This window comes from Acanthaster planci, linkage group LG17, assembly GCF_054643075.1.
Source record: "Acanthaster planci isolate LZ-2023a linkage group LG17, COTS_SCS, whole genome shotgun sequence".
Taxonomy (NCBI): Eukaryota; Metazoa; Echinodermata; class Asteroidea; order Valvatida; family Acanthasteridae; genus Acanthaster; species Acanthaster planci.
In genome coordinates, this window is record NC_141793.1 from 893,067 (window position 1) to 913,404 (window position 20,338).

Consider the following 20,338-nt stretch of genomic DNA (forward strand, 5'->3'; position numbering starts at 1 on the left):
AAATTGGGGGAGTGCGTCCAAAGTGTCCTAAGCAATGTACGAAGTAATTAGTATAACCAAAGTGCCAAATGTAGCGAATGGGATCCGTACCAAAAATGTACTAGAAATGCCACAAGTGCGAGACACAGTGAGGTCCTTGGAACAAGTATAGTCCTGATATACTGAAACAAGCCTTCAGGAAGTCTTTCATGCAGTAACAGAGCGATTCAGTGGAGGAGAGCATTCTCAGTACATGAAAGCATTCTTAGTGTGTAACCTGCATGGTGCGTCCAGGAAGAATGGAAAACTGTTTGAAGGAAGCGAGTGAAAGTGACGAAAAGAGAGGAATATCCATTCCCAGGAATGGGGGTTAAATCCTTCATCACAACAGCAACAGTGACAGTATCTCATTGTCAACGACAGGATGTGATAAAGAGAGCGGAAACTGGTGTGCGGAGACCTCGGCATATAATGAAGCTGAACTCACCACTAACATTAGAATTCACCAGTTGAGACAGATCTGGGGCAGGTCTAAGGGTATCTTTTTCCATCTTATTCCCTTCCTTGTTCATCCTTGAGAAAGAATTATTTTGCACGGTGAAGGATTAAACCTCGCGGTAGAGCCTGGAAAAAAGGGCATTACCTGAATAACTTTAGAAACCCTCTTGACCTGTTGTTTTATAATTCAGTTCATCGGTAATTTTTCACTGTGAATAATCGTGACTAGATTAGAGTAAAAATGAATAAAAATCTTTTTCTGCAAGGTAGCAGTAATCCTAAATATAGAAGTGTTGTATGGATCGGTGACAGAAAATGACGATAGTCTCCTGCGGTACCAATAGCAATCAAAATCACGTTAGATTATTTCGAGAACCGAGACGAACACAATATCTTTACAAACTTCCAGAAACAGAATCGACAGAATTGTAGTTTTAAAATTGAAGATGTTCATTTTTTTCTTCAGGAACGGCACAGCAAGCACCCCACACGTGTTCGTCCAAGACGTGAATCGCTACGGCGCGGTCAAGCCTCTCCGTAGATGCGCAGCCGACTGTGTTTTATCCGTCCTGACCTTGGCTCAATGCCGCCTTAACTCTGACGATTCTGCGGCCCTCGCGCTTCGTCTGAACTCGCGCCCTTGTGTGTTGCGAAACAGCTCGTCCTCGGTCCCCATCTAAATTATGCATGCCTGTCACAGTCGAGGCATACATTTTTTTCCTTTGCAAAGTAGCTTATGATGATGAAACTTTCATTTCTTGAGAATTATGAGCCCTCCGCGACTACTGGAAATAATGTGTTCTACGACACGGTCTCGCTAAGTAGCATGTTGAAATATTAATAACGTGTTAGTAAACATTACTTCAAAATACAATCAGTCAGTGTTTCCGCATCGATGACACCCTCAACCAACAAAGTAATTTGTCCTTGGGTTCATTAACTCAGAGGTCTGCATTTCTGTGTCACGGAATACCCTTTGTAGTTAGCTACTTTCTCCCCAGTCTTCATCAGGTGCGGTGAGCAAGTTCCTCTCATTTGCCGTTCGGTTGTTTTGCCAGGAAACTAAACAAATGCTTATCTCCTTTATCCTAATCCAATCTCATTTCACAACACAACAAGCGTCATGTTAAATACCCATCGTGGCAAATATTGTACAAGAGATTATGAGACTTTTTTTTCAAAGAAACCTGGATATTCAATGAGGTTTCTGCCCCACTAGCAACCAGATACCAGCACCATTTCTTACAATTAAAAACAGAATCTGAAATTCCGATCGGCTCATGGTGCCGAATTCGGTAACCTGCCTCAATCAATCAGCGATCAAAACACGCTAGGCTTTCCATCCAATCAGAATTTAGTTTTGGGCCCATCTCAGTGGTCGACCTGACAAATCTCTTGCATGAGCAATAAATTTGTTTCTACTGGACACACAGGACAAAAAACAGAAGGCCGGGAAAAAAGTGGGACGCAGGAGGACACAAAGAATCGATAGAATGTGCCAAAGGGAATGATCAAATGTCCGCACGTTAGACCTCCTATTCCCACCCAGGATGCAGTGTTTTCCCCACACAACCATCACAACAGGGAGATGGAAACGCCGGGAAAAAACAAAGGATTTTGCCCGTTGCTGTGGCAACTTGCATGACGTAATACGCGCCAGAGATCGACCTCTGACGAAGAAATGGTTGTCTTGTTTTTCCTGATAATCCCTTGATAAAGACGATTTCTGTGATGGTATACGGTTTCTCTACAGGATTAGGTACCAAGGACTGTTCATAGATACAGCACTTGTCCAGCCACTTAAAGGTATCAACACGCATCCTCTGTGTGCATAATACATGCAAAATGAAAAGTTGTGGTGAAAAAAAGGATCTGTGATGGAAGATGCTAACTTATTTCAATGGCCGTGGTAAAAGCGTTGTACACTTTACCTGAACATCCAAGCTAACGTTTTTTTCACTGCAAACACTAATTTTCTATTCGCAACACAGCTGTTGGGGGATTGGAAGTAAAAGTACTAACACCACACCTGTCACTTTTGTAGTTGAAATCAGAAAAGCGTGCTTTATTTAAATGCGGTGGCACAGCACTCAGAGAGGAATACACTTGCTGCAAAGGCTGTATATAACCAGTTTTGTCGGGGGTCACTAGTTCAGTTCACACTGAGGACTTGTCAATGTCAATCAAATTAACTCTGAAGTCCTTGAGTGGCACTTTGCGTCTTGTCCTAATTAGCATCCTTACTATCACAGGCATGCATGGACCGTGAGCACGCGTTAATACCACGACCACTTGCCCAAGACTGGTTACAAAAATACAGAAAGAAATATTCAAACATATTGGCGCCATGGAGGAGTTGGGAAGCCTACTCGAGATTCTCTGCTCAATGACAGGACTGGAGGTGCGGGTGGGTCGAGAATGCACACGAATTCATGAGACCCTCGTTTGTGCGGTGCAGCGATCGGGCAGCGTGCTGTCTGATCGTGATCGCAGAGGAAAACGTGCAAAGTCCACCTCAGACAGAATCAAACTGACCCGCCACCAGCAAGTATAGGCCTATAGGCACCGTAAGAGATGTCAACGCACTTGTGGCACAGAAAAACCCGAAATAAAAACGTCTTGCCAAACCGTAGTCTTCAACGCAGCACTGAGCACACGCACTCTGCCTCGTTTGAAAGACATTTCCAGCTTAAGTTTCGATGCCCCTTTGTAGAAAACCTCGACAGTTTTGTGGGCAGTTTCAATTTGGCAGCTCGGATTACAAGGCCTGAGCTTGTTGTAAGCTGTAATGTTCCCCTTTGAGTCTCCGATAGCTGTGTACATGATGCCGTATTTTGCACGTCACCAGCGTCGCAGTGTTAACAAAAGATGTCAGGTTTTAACCGAAGCACGTGTCTTGGATGCGGTAGGTCGATCGGTCAATCTTACTCAACAATTTATCTATAATTCCCCCATTAGCTAGTCTCCTTTCTGTCTAATTCACGATGATTTCGAAAAAGGAAGTTTTTTGAAGGTTCGACCAATCGCACAGAGCAATCGCACAACTATCGTGCAGATCAGCCGATCGCGCTCAACATTAATACTCAATGTTCGTGGAACGTCGGTTATTTCGAGACCCCCTTTTTTCTCAAATTATTTTTATTTCAGCCGGAATCTAAACAGCTTCTTATATAAAAGGAACTGCCGTCTCCATCACAAAGCGACACTGTTGATATCCTCACAGTTCAAGACGAAATGACAGCTTCCATTAGTTGCCGAAATGAGAAAAGAGTCCCCAGGAAAATCTCACAGGAAGCGCCCTATTAATTTTTAATCAACCCAACTCTCCTGGAAATCGTGCCGATACTGAAATTCAGCGAACTACGTCCTCTCCACATCAAAGGAGAAAATCGCTAATCGTGCGCACGCACTGATACCCAATTGCTCTCTACTTGGATTTCATTCTTTCAAGAATCTATACCAATGACAGGCATTCATGTTAACGTTGACAGACGGGGAACGTGGGCGTACCGAGTGTTAGGTAAGGCGCACTTTTTTGACATTTTCTCCGCGACTCGAACGAGTCTGGCCGCTGTAGCAGCTGACGTGTTGTCCAAATGCCTGGATAAGTAGGAACAACCAAATATTCCAAGTGTCTATGAATGACTGAGTAGGGGAACCAGACACACACCCTCTGGAACGCAGCATCCACGTCGGGCACTCCCACATGAAAGGAGGGGCTACCCTTTATTAAGAAAATCAAAGTAAGAACCGAAGTAGGTCAGAAAGCAATGTTTTCTCCAAAATATCTAGGAGTAAATAGTAAGATAATTTTACCAGAAAACCCCTTCTAATGCATCTGTCTTCCTGATATGACATGAGAGAGGGAGCGTCGATGTGTCCATGAATTGTAAATAAGAATTTGTCTCCTCGTACAATTTTGCTTATTGAAAGTGGGTGGTAATCAATAATCGGATTAGGAACCATTATTTTTTTCATTTTTTAATTTGTCCACTGTGGGTTCGAGTGGGCATAGAATTATTACACACAGCGGCTGCCTGATGGGAACAGAAACAAAAAACAGACACGTATTCAGAAGAAATCTGACTTCCTCTATATATATGCCGTCAAGGGACTCCGGCTAAAAGCAAGCTAACAACCTCGAGAGAGGGGGAGGGTACGAGTCCGAATAGCCACTGGGGACAAGGTTAACTGTCGCAATCCACAAAACGTTTACGAAGCTCCGCCAGAAATAAAAACTAGAGAAAACATCTTGCAAAGCACCCCCACCGGATGTATAGGAAACACACAAAAATTGCTTGGGAAAACAAACTCAACAACTGCTGGACACGTCAGGTCAAATCTCGCAGATCGTTAGACAAACATGTCAAACTATCGTCGCAAAACGACTCATCCATTGCGCTGTGAATCTCCTTGTCCTCGGGTGAACGAACGGATATCTCTGGATCTCATTTTTTAGGGGAGCCGTCAGGTGCCTTTTGAAAAAGGAAATATATGGGACGACCATTAACTGAAATAACATGACATTTCGGCGGAGACTAGAACGCCAATAAATAAAAGTAACTGCCGCTACTTTTGTATACTGTCTTCTCAAATTGCATGATCCTGAAGGTCAGGTTTAAACAAACGAGAGATATCAACCTTATAGATCCTCACCCATCATATGCGTGACCAGGAGGTAGGCGTGAAACCTGATAACTGCTATCGTCTCCAATGTCCTGGACGCACACCTCTCAAGGTCCCTGAAAATCTGATCCACTCAATGTTTGCTTTACGTTTATTGGAGCCCCTAATGGAACGATTGGGGCGTTGGTTGTTAGTTCGTCATTTGTTAACTCAAAGATGGTGTACATCTTTGGTATTTGTGTGTGTAATTGTTCAAAACTGAAAAATTCGAGGTTTTGTTGAAATACTTCAGATATCATTTTATCCGCTTGTTTCATGCTTTGAGTTTGCTGCTTTGAGAAAAAAAAATCATGAAAAGCGTCGTTCGTTTATAATGCTCAAAGCGCAGGTCGCATAATTTGCCTCAGAAACTACGGATCACGGGGCGTTTCTGAGTGTGTTGACAATAAACAAACGAGGTCACTTTGCAGAACAAAGATGGACGGGTACACCCCCCCCCCAAAAAAGGTGTAGTTATTTTAAACGGTTTGAGTAGTGGTCGGTAAATATACCTTTATTAAAGCTTTGTCACTCTCTTCGCGTGGATTCGTCGACCAGTAAAGTGGCGTCGTGCATATGCACGATCACATACATGTAATCACGTTACGTCGATCTACGTGCAGTCGGTGCACACCCAAAACACTTCTTCACTGGCAAATGAAGTAACTACCGGTAAATTGTGGACATAAAGGACATTGTGGCAGGAAAAAAGGGAGCTTCAACGGCTGTGTTTTTCAAAAAGCTTTTAAAAAAACGTTTTTCATCTCCATGGAACTGGGAAAGGAGCAGCCATGTTGCCCCGTGCGAGTAGTTCAGATCATACAATTTTTTATGGGGTGATAGTGTATGGGGTGAAAATTCAAATTTTGTTTGTGACGACTGTAAACGGCATCCAATCAACCGTGTTGCCCAACGAATGTTCGTCAAAACGATCGTTGGAAAAGGTTTTCTTAAAAGTCTGTTTTCTCAAAAAATAATAGCATTACAATTCTTAAAAAATACAGAAAAATAACACCCAATTATTATCCCAGGTCGAGTCACTTTGACTCATTTTATGTGAAGTCAAATGACTATGATGGCCCCTGGTATGTGCTACTATCCGGGGAAATTAACAACTCACGCACATGAGTCCTGTTAAAGCGTCTTTCCATATGTACGTTTTTATGGCGCGTTATGTACACATTGCGTTCATGCGCTTCACTTTCACAGACACCAAAATCGACTCTATTAACTTAACACACCTACTGTGCGTTGCGTTCGGCCGTCAAAATTGCCCCGAGAGCGATTTTGACAGATACGTAAAAACCTGACGCAAGTGTTAATTGACGCACATGTGGAAAGGCGCCTTTACTCGGCATTTATTTTGTCCAACTGTGGTAGAATTTGCCACTTCATTTTTTTTCACAATGGTCCATGTTCCTGTTATCAGGTACAAAGTAACACAGATTATCAGTTTTTAAATGACATCTTGATTGTCTGGCACTATCTAGGACGTACAGGACAAGGGTATACGCACAAACGTATCTTTTTTGTGGGGTAAGAGCTCACCACACGCCAATCACGAGCAATCCGTAAATTGTTTCCCCGGGTACTGCTCTCCTTCTTTCAAACCGATGGAAAAACGAGATACCCGAGACGACAAGGAATCTACAAGAAAATTGACTCCTTCTGTCCTAGATTGGGGAATCGTTTTGCCCTGCCGGCGGAGGAATTCGGGGGCATGATTACGGCACGGTTTGGCGCTTTGGAGACTGTTATGCGGAACGCACGGGGAGAAAAAATCAACTCACTTGCGCAAAAAAAACCCGTCACAGTAGCTTCGGAGACAATAGTAAGGAGATTGAGGCTGAGGGATGCACTCCGTTGACATGACAACCAGTTCTGTCGAGCTTATTTTTTCATGTCTTCTTGTAATTTGGGAATTCGGCCTTCTCGAGTCGGGGAGGGTATTCCGTGATCCAAATACAAGCTAAGATGCTCAGACGAATACACTTGACAGGCATTAAATTTTTAGAGGCCGCATGAAATGATCAACCACCGCAAATTACACCTTTACACGGATGAAAAGGGACCCAACCTGTCTATCAAACTTTATTCAAATCACTAACAGAGTCAAACAACGTCATGGAGATGACCTTTTAGTGAATGCGATATCAAGTGATGATTGTGACCCATTTGATTGGACGACCGAAGAAAGAGTTTGCCAAGTATAAGGGAAGGATTTTACCGTTACTTCCTTTCCCCGTGTTGGCATAATGATCGGATAATCACATTGTCTATGCGTTATATTGTCTAAACTGTTGAAGAATACAAATGTGACTCGCCACAGGCTGATTTCACTTCAAGATCGATGCCAATTAAACTCAAACTGAAACAGTGGCAGAAAACAGGTAGAGCAACAAACAAATTAGACAGTGCGTCAACGGCGACCTCGCAAAGCTCCCAACTGTCGAGCGGACCAGCCTCTCATCGATTGCAATCCGACGGGCAAAAGTGTCTGACATTTTGACAGGGATAATGCGCGCGCAACCAACGAGTACTTACCATGCCAACACCGGGAAAAAAAAATACAGACTCGGATCGGTTTATCTGAGATCAGAGAAGGGATTACCTGTAGTAAAGCAGACTGATCAGCAAATTTGACCAAGCTGGCTTTTCTTATTTGTTTTGCGAAATGGCAGTGTGCATGGGCGACACGTTGCCGTTTCTAGTGGTGTAGGCCTATAGTAAAATAAGAATAATGCAAAGAAGACAGAAGATAGGATTCGAAGATTTGCCACTAGGGAGATATGAATGCAGACAAAGTTGCAATTCGGTCTAAAAGCAGAACTCTCAACGAGTCTTTCCTACTAAATGGCCTCTACCACTGTTGTCAGTCAATATTTTCATTGGCGGGGAGGGGACAACAAGCAAAGACAGATATAGTCAGAGATACACGTGGGTATCCGCCCCAAGCTGAAGTGCACCCCCATCGGCAAAAGAAAGACAGGTGGTTACAAGCGGGTTCTTGCACGCGTTCTGCTTGTACGCAAAGACCATACATGATCCGCGTCAAACATGCATATACAATACTTGCACGCCTCATGGCGCGCCTCAGTGGTGAGTTTAAAAAAAACACGCCCTCTTTTGTTCCACTGGGAGCGGATAGAATTAACCCAAAATCTGTGACAATGTAGCAAAAGGGGCTCACGAATACATGAACAGTAAACGTATTGCAATAAGCATAATATGGCCATAATATAAAACGTGAATCTTGTTTTGCTGAAGAGCCAAGCAACAGATTTCAGAGTATATACTTTTCAAATTTTACGGACAATTCATGTGCCACATTTTGTCTGATCTTGGCAGAAAATTTTGCCCTGAGCAACTAAACAAGATGGAGTATGGTTACCTAGTTGCTTCTGTGGAAATGCAGATCATCATTATGTATGACTAAAGACTGTGACGATGTGTTACAGGTTGGAACGACAAGGAAAGGTTTAATTAGGATAACCTATCACTGAAGTAGTGCTGCATGGCCAACTCCAAAAGTGAGTCAATAATCATCCGAGTATTGCCTCGCATCCAACATGCACATTAATTGTGCATTTTTACCAATGCTCAAAAAATCACATCTGTTTCGTGGGTGTTGCAAGGCAAATACAATTGAATTATAGCTTTCTGAAATTGGCTTGGTAGTGTTCCTACTTCATTCTCGAAACCCGTTTCCACAAAATGACTTTCATTCGTTTTCCTATAATTCGCATGGAAGAAAACCAGTAAGTATAGGCCGCTGTACGTTAAATTATAGAGCGACACACAATTACGTTACCGCGGTATAGCACTGATGACAATTAACCTGCCATGTGGGCGCCAATGGATTCCCACGAGGGAAGACTGAGCAGCTAGCTGGAAATAAACAGCTCCTATATTAATGGCATGGAAATGGTGTAATATGTCCCAAACCAGCATGCCCCATAAATTTGGATCCCAAGATCAGGTGGATTGCCAGTGCAGATGGCCGGCTGCGCCCTTATTTGAAGGTGTGTATGGGCAGAAAGGCGGGTGAAATGACACGGTCATTACATCCAGTGTCACCACAGAATTCGATTAGATTGTTCAGATCTATACTCCAAAATGCTTTTATCCTGCCAGCCGCCGAGGTGGTGTAATCGCATTTGGGGAAGCGTTGCCGGTGTGCTAAGTGGGTTAGCGATGCCGGTTTAGCAGAGAGCTCCCACGAGTAACCAGTGACCCGAGGTCATGAAGCTTCCCAAGCAGAGAGAGATTGTTCTAAGATGGAATTTCCATAGGGAAAAATGAATATTTGATTGAATTTGCCCTGTAATGTCATGAACAGCAATGAAACGAAGGTGTGAATTTCGCAAAACCTAGATTAAATTTCGGACTGTATGTTACCCAGATGAGTTGCGGAGTGGTACAATAGGGTTTTCACTTGAAAACTCAAAAAGGCAAATGTTTTTCAAGATATACACAAACTTTAAATTGGAAATCGGTTCTTGTAACTAGCATTTGAGCCGGGAACGAAAGTGAATACATCTTACCACAATATCCAATTGGCGGTTTCGACTAATTAAAAGGTGAATTCACTTCTGCACAGATTGGAGGTCTCTAATTCACGTGACCTCGTCTCATCTAGTCGATTTCATTACTGTCGATCTACCTGCAGCTTTAACAGATGTGGTCAACAATTATACACTGCCACGAGTTGATAATTCGCCCTCCAGGAACCTGAATTCTGCTTCAAACTTAAACCTAATTATACTCGTTTGACTGATTCAAACACGAAGGCCGATTGAGGAGAGTTGCGAGAAAGTTTTAAGTATTTAAAAACATTTTCGTTATACAAAAGTTTATAAACATAAATTAGGCGACAGCAGTTACTTTTCTCACACCCATGGAAATGGAAGCAGGCGTTGCAGCAGCAGTTTCATTTATTCGTATAGCTTGTACATGGTATCAACGAGAGGAACCCCAACCAGTAGAACACGAACAGGTGCAATGGAAGGACCGATGGTCTGTTGTTGTTGTTGTTGTTGTTGTTTTGTTTTGTTTTTAATGGCGCTTTCAGCAACTCGGGCTATTTACGTTTAGTCATACACTTTATTTATCAGCATCAAATTATGGAGTTACGAAGAAGGTCAAGATTTAGAGGCAGGAGGAAACGGAACTACCCGGAGAAAACCTGCGAGAGCGAGTATGGACTGGAAACCAAATGCACTTAAAGCCTGGGCCAAGCCGGGACTCGAACCCGGGCCTCATTGGTGCAAAGCGAGGAAAGAATCGCTACGCTAACCCGCTCCCCGACCAATGGTAACTCGCCGAGAGGCCGCTTCAGGTTTTACGAGGCAGTACTTGAGCCTCAACATTTGCCTCATAGGGGAGGGCCTGCGTATGTGTTAAATATCTGCTGACTGCTTCAAACAAAAGTCTCAGATGTCGTGGGGGGGGTACACCGAAACGCACATCACACTGAAATAGTCAACATCGGCGTTCGTTAAATAAAACTGAGAAGCTGACTTTGCCACATTAATGAAATCCTAACAATAATGGGATTAGATCCTATTCTTTTTACCTGGGTTGATATAATTCCTGCACATTTTCACAAGCAAATACTTTATAATGCTTGATTGAGCTGTCCTTCCCAGTTTTGTTTAATACATTGTACTATGTAGATGACCGCTTCAAAAATTACAATACTGTTCGGGTGAAGTTACCTTATAAATCAATTCATCTAAACAGACTTATTGTGTGACCAGCGTGTAGATGACGATCGACCGGGCCGTTGAATGCCGCGCTTGGCCAGCCAATAGACCTGGTCGATGCACGGTACATAAGGTGTCAGTAGACCCTAAATGGGGTCATTAGCCGCGCTCGACTTGAAATGTGCGATGGAACCTTCAATTTATTCACAACGGAGAATTTTGCAATTTTTAATGAGCATGGCCTCCCCTATGCTTGCCGAGTCTTGCTTTTTGACTTCCCAATATTTACCATAGAGCCTCCATCATGACGACAGAAATTTATCCAGAAAGTTAAAGGTTTCGATAGCTTGACAACCTCCACAACAATAGGGGTGAAAACAGACATTGCAGTTCTGAGTAGGCCAAGTTATTGCTTACTTTAGCATGCGACCAATTAGACGCAGCCAATGGTAGCTATGAGCCATATTCAACCCGGTTGACCTCGGGAAGTAAAACACAAATACGTGACAACTTTCCAGCCGAGGCTGACTTGCTTTCACGAATATTGCTGCACCAAAGTGACATTTCCCTTATCCCCTTTCGTTCGATCACCAACAATATTAAGTTAACCCAATATCACTCCGTGGAAACGTGAGCTTGAGTAATATGCCCCGAGGAACCCGAATTCTCAGAGTGCAAAACGTGCTCCCTTTCCTTCATAATTTGGTATCCAACCAGCGGGTAAGTTTTGTCAAACCACAGGGTCGTCGGAAATCGTATCAAGCATTGAGTTATTACTACTCAGAATCGTGTGGTGACCTCTAATTCACTGATGTATATGTGTTATTACCATTCCAAATGAACACTTCACAGATCTGATCGACAGAGAATCATGCCTTCCATCTACTGCATGACAGGAGGGATGTCTTACACTTCGCTTTTTACTTTTGCTTTTCTACATGTATGTGTAATGGGGCCCAGGACATATTTTATGTGCAGTGAGAACGTTTTCTGTAAATATACATCCAAAGTATCGATGTTGGACTTACATGTATATAGCTGTTTACGTTACATGTTCAGCTGGTGCTTTTTACGCATGCCTATAAATCTTTCTTTATCTAATAAGCTATTTTATAAACCACACTGCAGTTTTGTCCTTCTCTGTTCTCGTTCCTTCTGTGAAATATAGCCTATGTTGCATCCCTGTATGCAACGTTTTCGAAGTGTCTTTGAGCCCATTGTGTAAAATGATGATTGCAGTTACAATAAATATATCCCATTTCGGTCAGACGCACGTCTGTGTGTATAAGGGTCCCGTGATTACAAGCTTTGCTTCTTTTGGGCCCCACTGCAGTCTCCAACCCACCCCCTTTCCCCGTTTAAACAGTGTTTCGATGCATATCTACTTATTTATTTGTGAACACTACGGAAATAAATAAACTGAACCGAGTATGCTTTTATGAAATCTTTTCCCCCTCTTTTTATCTGAAGAGAATCAATGTAATTCCAATTGAAAGATCCAGGGCAACTGCATCAAACATTTAGGTAAATATTCCGTTTAAGAAGACGAAAAAAGTGTGGATTGATAATCGATATCGCACACACAATGCCAAAGGTTCTTCATCAGGTGGGGTCATTCTTATTGTATTTGACAAGGGGGAGGAAGTGAGAAGCGGCTCCATTTCGTCAGTACTATATGAGGCCTCTTGCATTATTTAAAAAAAAGCTTACCAACACTGTCATCGATCTTGAAACGGTCTCTCTGCCCACTCGACGGACTGCCGCTCCGAACGCTCCTTAAAGTTGAAAATGGCACTTGGCCCGAGTGCGATTTTCATTATTGAGAGGGCTGATACCTTGCCAACGTTATCATACACCCCTTCCAACGACAAGTCAAAGCTAAGAGAGCAAAGGGTTGTTCGCTCTATCTGAGCTGGATGCATACGAAAATAATGAATTGGATTTAGATCGAGTCAAACAAATTGCAAGTGTACACATTATTCCTGTCAGGCGGCGATCTTTGGGGAACCTGAAATATGCTTCAAGATATAGCTCTGGAAGCAAAAAAGCAGCGATATTTATCCCCAGGGTAGTTCCTGCCTTGTTTTACACGAGGATGCATCCTATCAGGTAATTTAACAACGCGACTGATTGCTCTGGCAGGAGAAATCGCTTTCCTAGACAACGTGCTGTCGCATCCAACAATTTCTTCATTAAACCTGGACGTGCGGGCGTTATGATCAATGCACTCGCTATCGGATACAATATTAGAATTCAATTTGACTGGGTCTACAAGGCAGTCCGAAAAAGTAAGGGATCCGCACGCACCCCGGAAACATGACGCGTGTGAAAGAGCATCCCAGTGATAATATTTACATGGCGAGGGACAATGTAGAGATGCGTGAACATGGGGGTTATAGAGAACTATGAACCGTCGAATGATAGCCGTGTCATATCTCCATAAAACGCTGATCCTACCGTCGCTTCTTTGACATGAACGATGTCGCCAGTCGCTGAGACTTAATTTGCAGGGCACATGGAAATCAGACATCCCTACTGAATTCAATTGTGTCAGCCGTGTGCCTGTTGACAGCGACTGTTTTCCGTGCCTAACCACGTCAAGACTGCATGATTAGGATCTTCAAGAGAAATGGTCATACATTTTCAACCTAGCGGAAATCTTACACAACGGGATAAATTTTATGTAACTTGAATATTGCAGTTATATGAGTATACCATCGATGGCACTGTAATTTAAGAAAACGTGGTTTAGGAAAAGTAGTTAGTTTCTAACCTCAATCTAAAGTGATGTAAAACAGACGAAAACCTCCATTAAGTATCGTTTATTTAAATCATTTTTATTAATCTTAAGAGCTAAGACAAGAAAACAATACGGAAGCAGATCACGAGCAAAGTCCATTTCCGTCCGTTAAATGTCCAAATTTCAAAAAGACAACGCCCTCTCTCGACGCTTTAATGGCTAAAAGACAATATAGTTTGTCGAAACTATTATCCAATGATCATTAAGGCACACTCAACTGGTATCTAGCATTCACCCCTTCGGCAATAAACACCCATTAAAAGGTAAGCTGTGTTTATTGAATCGGCAAAAACCTAATCGACTTCCGTTACATACACGGATTGCTGTAGTTACGACGTTAATGTTTGGTGGATGCGTTTGAAATCATAGCAACCGCAGCATGTGTTATTAAAGCTGTGGGTGCAGAGGAGGAAATAATTACTACTCAGATGAAAACTTACATCTCTTGGATTTTCCAACTTCATACGGTTTCAACATTCAAAAGTCACGGGAGTGTACCTAACTTCCAATTACATAGTGAGGAGTTTACGGGTTAACAACTACCTAAGGTGAATTGACGTTTTGCCGTAAATGTACATACACGTTGAAATCTGTGGCCATGTTATTTAGTCGAAATTAACTTTGAAAAGTGAAGTCAATGCTGCATTTAGAAGCTCTTAAGCTTTTCCTTTCCTTTTTACAATCGTGGATATTCTTTACCTTCCGCAAGTCATTATGCAACAAACCAGATTATAATCCTCTTCAAAACCCACTGCAGCCGAGTAGGCCTGTATCGAAAGCATCCATGTACGCAGGCATCAGGGAAATACTTCACCAGAAAAACAAGTAGTCTCCTAGGAGTGCAAGGTATACGACAAAATCCAGTCGACTTTACAACAGTTCATATCAAACACAAATTGAAGTCACTTCAATTCACGCTTCTTCTGTCCCGCGCCATTTTATACCAAAACTCCGAAACATGTAAAGAAATAGTTAACATTTGTAGGGGGACCTGCTTCAGTCACGTGACAGACCTTGCTCTTAGCCAGAAAATAAAAAACAAAGTTACCGCTGTCGTTATTGCACTATTATTTATTCATTAAATACACCCCTGACCTCGTAAAAGGTTTTATCGACCTATTGCATAATCCGGAGCTTAAGGAAACTCGTTATTTGGCCTAATTTTGCCTATTAAACTTTCCAGACATAGTACCCTTAAACCTCGTCCTCAACTTCAAGGACCAATGTCGAAACTGTTTCAGTTTTACAGAACGACGTGACCTACACGTCACTGGAAATAAGTTTGTATCATCTCAGTAAATGGTATCCACTCGGAGGTCAGCCATATTTGATCACAGATTACACTGACGGTATACACCTGCTGTATTCCAAAGCCCTACCACAGCAAGCCCTATCACATTAGAATACAGAGAAACAAACACAGACTCATTGTATGAGGATGAGACAGGGGTTAATAGCCCGCATTCTGGTGTGTGTTATTGATTGGTTCTTTGAAAACGATATCTGAGCGCAAAGGACATAGAAAGACGTAATGCAACTCTGGTCAGGAATGTTTAAGGAAGACTGATTCTTTTCACTATCGCACATGCTTCTATAGAAATTAGTTGGAATCAAGGACGATAAATGTGCACACTGTATACCACCGCCGGCTGCAAAATCGTCGTTAGTTTCACCGGCTCCAATTTCTTATTTAAAATACCGCCCAGTCTAGAGTGAGGTCAACACGAAAAAGAAACAACGAGTGATATTCGTGACGGAAAAGGATATCTGTTCAGGATGTTCCAACCATATTAGAAACCTGCACATCATCAAACTGCAACGAGGCTCCACATGCCTAGATTTTAATAAATAAACAGGTCCAAACTCCCGGTCCAATGAGTGCTCTTCAAGTAAACAGAAATGACAGGGTGAGGAAGGCAAACGCGTGAATGGAATACAGGATTCTGTCACCTCCATGATGAGGGGGCTGGCGCCTGTGTCGCGTGCGCTCAAGTTGGAGCAATATTTAGAAAGCGATGAAAATGATAAAGTCGTCGCTCTTCACAGAACAAATCATGACTGAAGTGACAGATTGCAAGAGAGATGCCGTGAACTTATGAAGATGTCGCGTGTAAATAACTCGAGTGGGGAAGTTATACTATGTTTCTTTCATGGCTTTTGATAGAAATACAACGCCTTTCTGTATCTGCCATTTCAGAGTAGTCCATCCTGAAGTACCTCATCCTTCAACTCTTCCACAGAGTGACGAGTATTCGCAAGGATGATACTGCAAATAACTGGTGTTACATATACTCTGAAGTCTTGTAGACTTTCCCAAGTGAGAATCGATATTTGTTTTGGCAACAACCAAAGCTCGTAATTTTGAGGTGATGATCACGTGCATCAAATTCAAAAAAAGCCATGTAGCGCCCTCTTGGGTCAATGAACGGGGTAGATGGGATACAACGCCGCGTGCTTGGACATAGTATTCCTTACGCGTTCATGGCGACATTCTTGTATCAATAATACATCTGCCTTCACGTTATCACTATACGACATGTCAGTGTTTGCAAGGATTAGGTATGGTTTAGAATTACTAATGACCCAGGGAGTATCCCAACGATCCTGTAGAAAGCCTCAGGGCTCATAACGCGTTTTTGCTTTAATGAGGGAGCAATAAAACACCCGAACAAGGCTCTTTAATTGCACGTCTGAGTATCATTTTCCGGATAATCTTTCTTCGATGCGCGGGTCAAGCTTATAAGTCAGTTTTTAAAATCCCCGAGAGTGATATTACGGTTGAAGAAGGTGTTTGCAGATTTCATCGGTGGTTTTTAACTGCCGTGTCAACCATACCTTATGAAAACAGTTTGTGTAATTTAGGAACGTAAAATAGGTGCTCACCTTCAACGCAAAAAAAAAAAAAAAAGAAAAAAAAATCAGAGGCGATATTGAGGCAACAGACAAAGAAAAGTGATGATGTTCATTAAATGGTCAACATACTGTCGCATACTACAGCTTATATTTTAGATTCATGTGGTTTTTATTTAACTTTCGGCGAGGAAAAAAATTTCAGTGCCGGCAACTTCTGAAAACAACTCCAATTTCGCTAATGGGTTTAGTCACGACCTATCGTAACAAACACTGAATTTTTTCACAATTAGAAGGGATCGGTCCACCCAGACGTTATTACATTGCTGCTTAGGAAAGATCTATAATGAGCGGCAGTGAACAAATACAATCGAGTCACCAATGATATTGAGTAGGTTCGCTGTCTCCTCATTCAATGCAATTGCCTTTCAGATGGCTGTCATTATCATTTTAGTGATGAAGTCTGGATGCTCCAAAATAAGGGGAGACAACTCTTACACAATCCCCATTCGTCTGGATAAAGCTAAACATGTGAAGACAGGAATCGGGTCACAGCTGTCGTCAAATTCAGTCTAATAAAATAGTCTGATGAAACAATTTCCGAGTAGAAATGTAAAGACCTGCACACTAATGCTTCTGAATACCCAAAAAATGTTTGCTTTCATTTCGGACTCGCTTGAGATTTATGTAAAGACTTCCATCAGGCAAGGTTTACACATTTAACTTCCAAGAAAGTTCAAGCCCTTCCATCTTCGTACTTTAAACTGGCTAGAACAGTGATGACTATCTTTTCATCAGCTAGATACAGACCCATTTGATTACCAGGACGAGCCTGCGTTTATTGCAAATGTAGTTTGCTTCGTGTGAGTGTTGGAGGCTACGACAAAGCAATTGGCATCATAGCGCAGGTTGCACCTCTCCTAAAGAATACAGCGGAATTATCTACTGGGCGCGACCTAAATTTTCAAACATCGATCTCCTTCGTCAAACGGACTGTGGGAAGAGCTCTCATTTTCTCTTCAATAAATAACTGCACTTCGCACAGCCTGCAATAAACGTGGTTATATTTGCCGTGGGGTGTAAGCTTCTATTGTGTGTGGCTGCCTGCGGGATTTCGATCATTGATTGGGAAAACAACGGTCACTGCGCAGCTCATGACAAGATTTATGAGTTTCTCTAAGAGTGAAACTGAAGATTTAGTTAAAAGGGGGGCATGTACCGTCTCAGCTCAATTTAACATTAAACCAGTGTTGTTATTTCTGCGGAATTTATACAACGCAACCCCCCCCAAAAAAGTCTTTCTTGCTTAGTATGCAAAGGACCGGTTGAGAACTAGTATTCTATTACAATTCCATGACAGTACAAGTTGGCCCCACATTTGCTGCAGTATACCAGATTTGCACTTGGAGCAAAGCGGTTTAAACCAGCTGTTTGATAACGATAAAAACCATTTAATCTTAAACTCACACAGTGAAGCTGAGTAAATTTCTAACAAAAGAGGGTTCACAACACAAGGAGGGTGACAGAAGGTTTGAGAAAGAGAGAACCAAGAAGAAGACGTCGTATTATCCATACAGCCCACTTCAATGTAACAAAGAAGAGATCGCTCATAAGTCACCCTGCACTGGTGCAGCCACGGCGTGTGACATTATGGATCCCATTTTATCATGCTCAGATTGGATATCCCCATAAAAATGCGAAAAAGTGACTCTTTGGGAAAGTTAGGCGACTGGCCGAGGTGATGGGGGGGTGAATTAAAGCATAGCCGAGCACTTCTCATCCCAAGGTGAAATTCCAACTATTAAGGGAGAGGTGTTTTGCAAAATAACTATTCAAAAGATCATACAGAAGAAGGAAATACACCAAGGAGCCTTTGGAAGTTTGGTTTCTCCTATCCTCGGCATCTACATCGGTTTAAATCCTCTTAGCTCAGGGAATGGATAATCTCGCAGTTTGTGAGAAAGACCCACTTAAGCTGGCTTTTAGTCGATTTCACATTGTAATATTCAGCAAAAGACATGCCCTAAGCTGCCATAAGCCACTCAGTTGAAGGTAGAGACTAAGAAGGAAGGAAACTTCTTACCATGGTTAATCGCTGGAGTTCACCTTCAACACGGCATACACTAGAATCAATACCAGTTTATCCCACTCTTCGATAAAATTTGTTAGGTTAACGCCGGAACTTCGGTAATATCCACACAAATACATGCATCCAGACACAGTTTTCAAGCTCTTCGGTTTCGATACAGGAACGCCCCCGAACTAGGCCGATCACGAATGCCCCTGTGAAGGAACGGTGCGAAGCTATGATGGCCCTATTCGCAGTCGCAGTGCACTCAACGTGTCTCTGATCTAACACCTCCACGGAGTGGCTACGATTGGTCCAATAAGCGAGCCCGCGTGTGCGACTCGATCCCTGGACTGGTCGATGCTGATGACAAAGTGATGCTCACCACGCAATGTGCGTCGTGCCTATACCCCTCTATTATACAGTATACACACTGATAGTCACTCCCTATGGGCAGGCCCATCACTAACGTGTCCTACGTCAGGCTCCACCCAGAGCTCAGCTTTAATAGATTTGTATTGATCTTACTCTCGTGCTCTGACAAGGTGATTCCGTTAACCATGTACAGCAATTGCTGGAGTTGGGGGGGTCAGCCATGGACCGATATTTTGAGAGCAGACAGGACACGAGATGGACCTATTTGTTATCCACGCAGCGTTGTTTGGTTGGTGTCGCGGCTGTGTGGAGGCATGTTTACACGACAGGTTTTGCGGTGCTTCATTAACTTATGTGATGGCCTTGAAATGTACTTAAACCAAGACAAGAGCGCGAATACGAAGGGCTCACACATCCTCCCACTTATAGCAAGTGGGATTGCAAAACAAAGGATATGATGCAAAAGATATTGAGGAAGAAATGTAAGATAGCAAAATCAGGAGGGATAGAAAATTTCGACGGCTTGGTAGAGTCTATAGTTGGAGGTAAAACCACAGCTTAAATCGAACATGTTGTGTTTCATCTTCTGTAATTTTTCCCAAACTCACACGACTTAAAAAATTCCACAAAATTCAGACTTTCATCTCATTTGAGCCGAACTGCTTAATATAAAAAATCGTAAAAGAAAAGAGCTTCCTAATGAGATGTAGGTTCTACGACACGGGGACACTACATGAGTGTAACTAATCAAATTTCTAGAGCAAGGTAAAAAGCAATTATATCAAACGATTTGCTGCTTTGATGGATGACAAATTAACATCGATCCGTGACCAGGAATTACCAAAACGGAACACAATTTCATGCTGTGTGAACACGAATTACTCTCACGTCGAACCAAGACTAATAGCACTTTATATTTGGCCAATATGGTCTAAGAAAGGTGTTTCTTAGGTGAAATTAAGATTACCATGACAGCCAATTCTATGACAACAGGCAAACAAAATGAATCAAAGTCTGGACTGAAATGAGGTAAGGTTAATTTACAATGTCCTTCCTCTCTGGCTGTGCACATGTCAACAAAGATGGCTTCCACTGACAGCGAGATTTCACAGCCAACTTCAGCAAGCATTTTTCAACATCAAACATGTCATTACACCAATACAATTAACAATTACAATTACACCAATTAAATTTGCTGACAGAATAACCGCAAGGAAATGCGTATCTTCCATCAATATCAACAGGCCGCCTGTATATGTTTCTGTTATTATATTTGTACAAAGGGAATGAATATAATTATGTACAAGGTAATTTGGTGTCAAATGGAACGTATATGAATTCCATGTCACATTTGCTCAGGTCGAGGAGTCCAATGATGCCAAGCTACAACATTATTTA

General features: G+C 42.3%; 1 protein-coding gene across 6 annotated transcripts in view; it reads right to left on the minus strand.

The window, feature by feature from the left end:
• LOC110976690 (corticotropin-releasing hormone receptor 1-like) overlaps positions 1-20,338 on the minus strand; it is an 84,967-nt gene that overhangs the window by 32,467 nt on the left and 32,162 nt on the right. The window contains exons 1-2 of one of the 6 annotated variants that reach the window (XM_087147750.1): positions 18,581-18,961; positions 467-603 (exon numbers count right to left, since the gene is read on the minus strand). The exons of 3 other annotated variants lie outside the window; for them this stretch is intronic. In XM_087147750.1, coding sequence (XP_087003876.1) covers positions 467-475 — 9 coding nt within the window. In that variant the 5' untranslated portion in view covers positions 476-603; positions 18,581-18,961. Of the gene's footprint in view, positions 1-466; positions 604-18,580; positions 18,962-20,338 lie in introns of those variants that run through there. 2 more of the 6 variants (XM_087147749.1, XM_022230203.2) reach the window with 2 other exon arrangements.